At 39.4% G+C, this 6,546-nt stretch overlaps 1 protein-coding gene across 1 annotated transcript in view; it reads left to right on the top strand.

Annotated features, from left to right (window-relative positions):
* The window catches only part of LOC104499816 (beta-citrylglutamate synthase B-like), a gene marked incomplete at its 3' end in the record, with an annotated part of 32,463 nt that overhangs the window by 25,035 nt on the left and 882 nt on the right, over positions 1-6,546 (top strand). Inside the window, exon 2 of the mRNA XM_010143373.1 lies at positions 5,121-5,351. Within this exon, the coding sequence (XP_010141675.1) occupies positions 5,121-5,351 (231 nt within the window). The remainder of the gene's footprint in view (positions 1-5,120; positions 5,352-6,546) is intronic.

The raw sequence follows: 6,546 nt of genomic DNA, 5'->3' as shown, positions 1-6,546 counted from the left end.
ATTCCTGCTCTGATCCATTTGGTCAGAAACGTGATAGGATAGGTCATGAACTTCCACAGGGAGCAAGGCAGTGAACAGGTTGAACGGCTTGGTGTTTTTCATTTTGGAAGCCTGTTTACTGGTTCAGCTTTTTTAATGTAGGTAGCACAGTAAAAGTAAATGTAGTATTTCTCCCCCAGAAAGTTTGTTTTTCATTACTCTTATGTGAATGTCCCTTGGGTTTCTTCCCCAGGCCATAGCATCTAGCATTTCCAGCTACTTTCTACTTTTCATCTATCATAGTCTATCAATTAATACTGATGATTCAAATTGCATAGAAATAGAAGCTCAGTGTCAGTAATTAGATTTACATGTAAGCTTGCTCAGGTCTTCTTCTGCTTGCATATTAAATACTTCAAGTATTTAGCTTTGTATCATACCATTTTATTGAAGAAGTGGGCTATGGTTCTTGTGGTTGCATGGTGTATCTGAAGACCTGAATTCGACTCCTAATTACTTCATGGTCTTGGTGATTGTTTGCTTTTTTGACTGTTTTCCAAAATTATAATTTGTAATGAAAATACTTTTATCAATTTATTTGATATTACTGAGGTTTATTTTTTGTTTAAAATGCCCGATGTTTGCTGTAATGAGATCTATAAAAGCTCTGTAATTATTTTTGATGTCCTTACAAGTCTTTGAGGTTTTAAACCTATCTACTGAAACCATGTTCCTTCTGTGCAAGCACTTGCATTGTTTCAGCTGAAAGGACTCTTATTCGTAACACGTAGACTGGACGTGAGATAGCGGCTTTGCAGTAGATATGAATCTGATAATGAACTTATTCCTGTAGCGATCGGGATTTGGTAGAGTGCAATCTGAATTGAATGAGTTTCAAAAATGTCTTAACAATTTAAAATGATGCTTGGGTGTGAATTAAGATGTTCAGAAACTCCACACAGTTTCTTGAAAACTTGATCCTTTTTAGCCATCCATAGTGCCCTCCGTGCAGAAGTGCTTCTTAGAGTTTCTAAAGCACAAGAAGGTAGGATAACTGGGTAGATGAAGCATGATTGCTTATGGATTGTAAAGGGTGCAAGGCTGAAGTTTAAGAATTTATGTACTCTGGCTGTGGTTGTGATTGACTCACAGAAGTGCGTTTGGATTGAAAGCTTCACAGGATATTGTTACAATGTCTGTTCTTAGGCACTTAGCTTGTCCCGGTTGTATAGTGAGATTCACTCTGTAGAATCCGTTCACTGAGGCTTAAGGTCAAGCATTTTGCCTTGTGTTTTGCTGTGGTGTGGGAACAAGCACATAGCTTAGGAGTCTTAGCTGATGGGCAGTAACTTGTTAAGTGAGGATAACCTTTTTTGTTTGTATGTTTGTATTTTGAGGTATTTCATTTGGTGTATGTGACACCTGAATGATAACTCTGAAGAGAGTGAGGCTTTTTAATGGAGAAATTGTGATTGTGAGGTAAATTTGTCATAGGGTGCTAAAAAAACTTTGCATGCATGAATGAGGGCTAAGAAGATCCAGAATTTTGTGGGTTTTTCCAAGGTACGTGCATCCACCCTAAAATTGTACTGAATCAGGTTGTCGAGAGGCAACTGTCATCCAGAGTGTCTTGCTATGCAAGTAGGCTCTACCTTGTTAGATTTTACTTTCATGGGGTATAGATGTGTGTCTGATCTCGCTGGTTAACAGCAGTAGAAGTTTCTACATCTTTCTTCTGTCTTCACTGGAGTTTAATGTCCATTTGCTTTGGAATTTGTGGGTTCGTGTGATGGCTTCTGGTGTATTTGGGTCAAAATAACCATTTTTAGCAGAGACCAGCCAGTTTGCGCTTTGAGCTCAAAGCTGTTCTTTGGGAATGAAAAGCAGCAGGACTGGTTGGGCCAGCTGATGAGGAATCATTCAGTTCTGTCATGTGGTGCTTCAAGCTGTCTTTGAGAGAAACTTGAGGCTTTTTGGCTTTGAGTGATGCGGTTTTAACTGGTCGAGTTTATTCCCAGGTAATTACAGTTTGCATTGCAAAAATTCCATTTGCTCTTTCACCTGAGTACTGTGATGCTTGGTGTATAATGTTAAAGGTCTACCAGATTCCGTTTCAGAGAGTTTCATCTTGCAGTGGAAGAACAAAGAAGGCTGGTACTGAGTGAAAGAACAGGTCTAGTTAAAGTGTGGTCTTTATAGCTGTTCGTAGTGTGATATTCCAGCTCAAAGGTCTTTATCTCATAGGGCCAAAGAATACCCAAATGTTTTATGATAATTTAAGAAATTGCTCCCCAGGCACTGGTATAACTGGTTGTTATATGTTGTTAAAGATCGTAGTATTAGGTAAGCATGAAATCTCCCTTTCCTGACTCTCGGTGCTTCAAAGGACTGTATATCTGTCTGTTTACCATGTCTGCAATGTCATGGGCAGCCACTGAGGAAGACAACAAATGGACCCATTTGTTATTTGTGAAGGTGCTTCTGTATGGTCTGCACATCTGCTTTCTGCGTGTTTGTAAGGTCAGATCATTGTCCGCTGGCAACTGTGAATATAACTCACTACTACTGTTCTGGGACCAGGATGGCACTATTACTGTAAAGGAAAGTGAGTTCATTTCCATTTTCAAAAAAAAGCTTGGTTATCGCTTAACCACTCTAAGTAACATCTCTGTAACATATCTTTTTTTTCCTTTCTCCCTCTTTGCATTCATGAATTGGTTCTTTGGAAAATAGATTAATTGTATGCATTAATATTTTCTGTGTTACGGCTTTCAGCACATCATAGTGAATAAATATTATTTTATCAGCCTACTCAGTAATAATGACTATTAACCTGATTGCTAACTGCCGGGTCTCGGATGGCATGCTGAATACAAGCTTGTTCCAAAATGGCAGAATCTGGCTCTCCTTTTTACTGTAATAAAGCTGCTTCCCTTTGCAGCACTGTGTTGCTGGGAGACCGCAGCTAATTTTTATGGCGCATGTCAGTGGTAGTGATTCAAATTATACAATTCACTGAGTAGCTCTTCTCTTTGTTTGTAAACTGTATTCTGTGAGGGGAGAGAATTCTCCTTTTGTTTGGGGGAGAAAAGTATCCAGACCAAAGAAAATTATTGCATCCAGAACAAAAGCTCCAGTTGTTCTGTTGATAACATCATTGTACTTCCAAAGTCACTCAAGCGGGGATGGTGGCCTAACTGAATTTATGCCAGCCTGATAGTCAAGTCTAATGCAAGTATTTAGGAGAATTCCGGGTGAGGCATATACATCTCCTCAAACTGCTGTTTTTCAGACTCTCTGGTGCAGAACATCAGCATGTGGTGTGACTTTAAAGTGAGACAATGACATAGACTCTGAGAGATTATGAATTAGAAAAACCATGTTATTTTGGTTCACAGCAAAGATACAGTGGCAATTTTGGGGCTCTGTAGAAAATGCAGTCCTTTTTAAAATTATTGTTACACTGCTTGCACGAGAATCAGATGCATACAATTACCGTGGCAAAAAGTGGGTGTAACTGGGTGTGCACCTAAATGAGAAAATACATGTGTAAGGTAGAATCTGACTAATAAGGTCAGATTTGACTGACTCCTTTTCTGGCTAAAGAAAGATTCTTGATGTTCACATTCTGCTTAGTTTTTTAGCAGTGTCTTGTTTTTAATCTTGCTTGAGATGCCTTTATAAAATGGTGTGTGTGTGTGTGTGTGTGTGTGTGTGTGTGTGTGTGTGGAGCCTGCTTGCTTAAACACGCAAGTCATGTCAGCTGCAATGCGGCAGTGCTTGGTGCTAATGAGGTGAGCAGCCAGAGCACCCGTCTGCTTATGTTTTCTCATCTCTGTGCAATTATGGCAATGGAGATTGGAAAAAGGGATTTATATTGGGTATCGCTCTGTTTTGGCCTTTCTAGAATGTTGTTCTGTGTCCTCCTGAGGACCTGGCAGCATATTTCTACTTCCATTTTGGGAGTTAGGTGGTTGTTTCATTAAGGCAAGCTCTAAAATACAACCTGGTTGAGAGAAGAAAAGAAAACAGAGTACGGAGAGAGGGGGACGCCTCCCTTCTTCCCACCCCCTGCCCAGTTAATTCAAATGCACCTTGAAATGAAATATGTTGCCTGGCAAGTCTGTATTTGAAAAGTAGCATCTTTGGAATAGAGCTGATCAGATAATTCTTTTGGGTTAGATCTGAATAGTTGCTGCTGGCCTTTCATAGGCACAGAAATGCAGATGCGCTGTTATTTCTTCTCACCTTTCTCTTTTTAACCCTTAAGGTGCTGAGAGCAGTGTGAGCTGTGTATTTTATGCTGAAGTCAAAGTTTTACTTTGAACATAAGGCAAATAAAGTGGATATCAAGTCCTGTTTGCCTTTTTCAATCCTCAAATGCCAGACCATTTTCATTTAGCTTAATGTCTTCCTATCCAATGCAATCATATTCCCATTTCTGCAGCCTGTCTTTCAGTGTTTCTTTTTCAGAGGAATAGTCTATAAAACGACAGGTCGTGATTAAGTAATACGTTGGTCTTGGTGGCAAAGCTGGCTTTTCTTCTAGTTTGTGCCTTAATGTTGCAGGGTGCTGCCCTGTTAGCTGATAAATAAATTAGAATGTTGAAATTACCTGTGTTAAAAATACTGCTGCTTATTTTTTTAAAAGGGTCATATCTAATCTCTGTTACTTTGGCAATATGTAATATCACAGAGGGATCAGTACAGCTGGGACTGGGAAGAGTATGAACTGTGTCACATAGGCAAGAACCAGTGGTGAGAGGCAGGAACCTCCTGAGCTACTGATACTGCTGGTGTGAATGTGGCATGCAGCTAACACACATAGAAAGGATGATGTATCAACCTAAAAAAAGTCTTTGATCCTGGGAAAGAGCCCAGGATTATGCTCCCTAATGCAGTCTGTGTTTTGCCTAGTCCTAGTTTTAAGTGGGTTAAAAGTGACATGTATGAAACAGCACAATTGCCAGATGCATTTTGGGGAGAGTTGTGCTGCTTTAACCCTTGCTGTTGAAGTACACTTGCTGTTGAAGCCTAATGTTTGTTGTGGTCACATATAGTGCAGTATTTCTTTGCCTGTTTGTTTACCTTTTCCCAAAGACTTCGTAGTTGATAGACTTGATTTTCTCTTCCTTCTTTAGGTCTCCGGGTGAATGGGGAGCTCATTACTGCTTACCCGCAAGTGGTGGTTGTGCGTGTACCAACACCTTGGGTCCAGAGTGACAGCGATATCACAGTCCTTCGCCATCTAGAGAAGATGGGCTGTCGATTGATGAATCGTCCCCAGGCCATCCTCAACTGTGTCAACAAGTTCTGGACATTTCAAGAACTTGCTGGTCATGGTGTGCCTCTTCCAGACACTTTTTCATATGGTAAGGCTTTTGGATCAAAAGGGTAGCAGAGTTACCTACCATAATTATGCTTTTGCAGTGCCAAAAGGTATGCGTCAATTTTTGAAAATATGTAGAATTAAGTAGCATGAGGCTAGTTCCACAGATAGGTCTTTAATAATCGGAAAAGAAATGAAAATCACAACACTCAGATTTTGGTTTTGTTGATCAGATATGATGCTTTGGGAAGAGTACTTAACTATACCTCAGCCTCCCAAATAACTAACTTTGACTCTTACTACTAAAACACTTTGAATTCCTTTCCAAATGTCCAAAAGAACAGGCAAGAACTTGGGAACTAAATGTCATAGGATACTGTGAAAATCTAGACTTCAGTAAATCCTGAAAGTTGATTAAACTTCTGTATGAATAAAAATAATCTGCAAATATATTAGTTACTGTGAAAAGACAAAAAGAGTACAGGGCCTCGTGTTCAATTTTTAACAATTGTTTTGGGGTTTGTTTCCCACCAGAGCAGTTAATGTTTCATGTGCCTGTGTCTGGAATCTGTGGTTCCTGACGAGTGCTAGACTAGAGGAACCATTTCTCTGAGCTATAGTGATGCTATTTCTGCTTTTAATTACAATATATTAAAGAATCAAGGATAACCTCTCAGCCTTTCTTTCCTTCTTGGGAAATACCAGTGTTTTTCTCCCTTTGTGTGGTTGCACCAATAGGCTTTTGTAATGGGAACTTGACAAAAGCGCAAACAAACTTGAAAAGCTAAAACATGGGTTTCCATCAGTTACTATGAATTACTCTTTTCAGTCAATTACTGTGAAAAAACATTTGAGAAGAAACATACCCTTTCTTTTTAAATGTGGTTGCTCTAACTTTTTGAGAAAGGAATGAAATTGTAATTTTTTGAGGGGGAAGGGGAGACCATGAATGATGGGGTAATTGCACAACTCTGTTCATAACTCCCTGCCACTTCTTTTAATGCCCACGCTGCCTCTGGAATTTGACAGAAGCATGACCTTTTGTTATATATATATATGTATATATTTTTTTTTAATGCAAGTATGAGGTTACCAGTCATAGCTGGCTTTGCCAAGAAAAACAGAATGTGCTGAATGACATATTATTCCATGACATGCGTTAAAATCCATGGCAGGATAGTGATGGCTGCTAATGGCTTTGTGACCAGTGTCTTGGCTTTGACTGTGCGCCTTTATAA

The sequence above is a fragment of the Buceros rhinoceros genome, unplaced genomic scaffold (genome assembly GCF_000710305.1).
Source record: "Buceros rhinoceros silvestris isolate BGI_N320 unplaced genomic scaffold, ASM71030v1 scaffold22829, whole genome shotgun sequence".
NCBI lineage: Eukaryota > Metazoa > Chordata > Aves > Bucerotiformes > Bucerotidae > Buceros > Buceros rhinoceros.
This window is presented reverse-complemented; position numbering and strand designations above follow the sequence as displayed.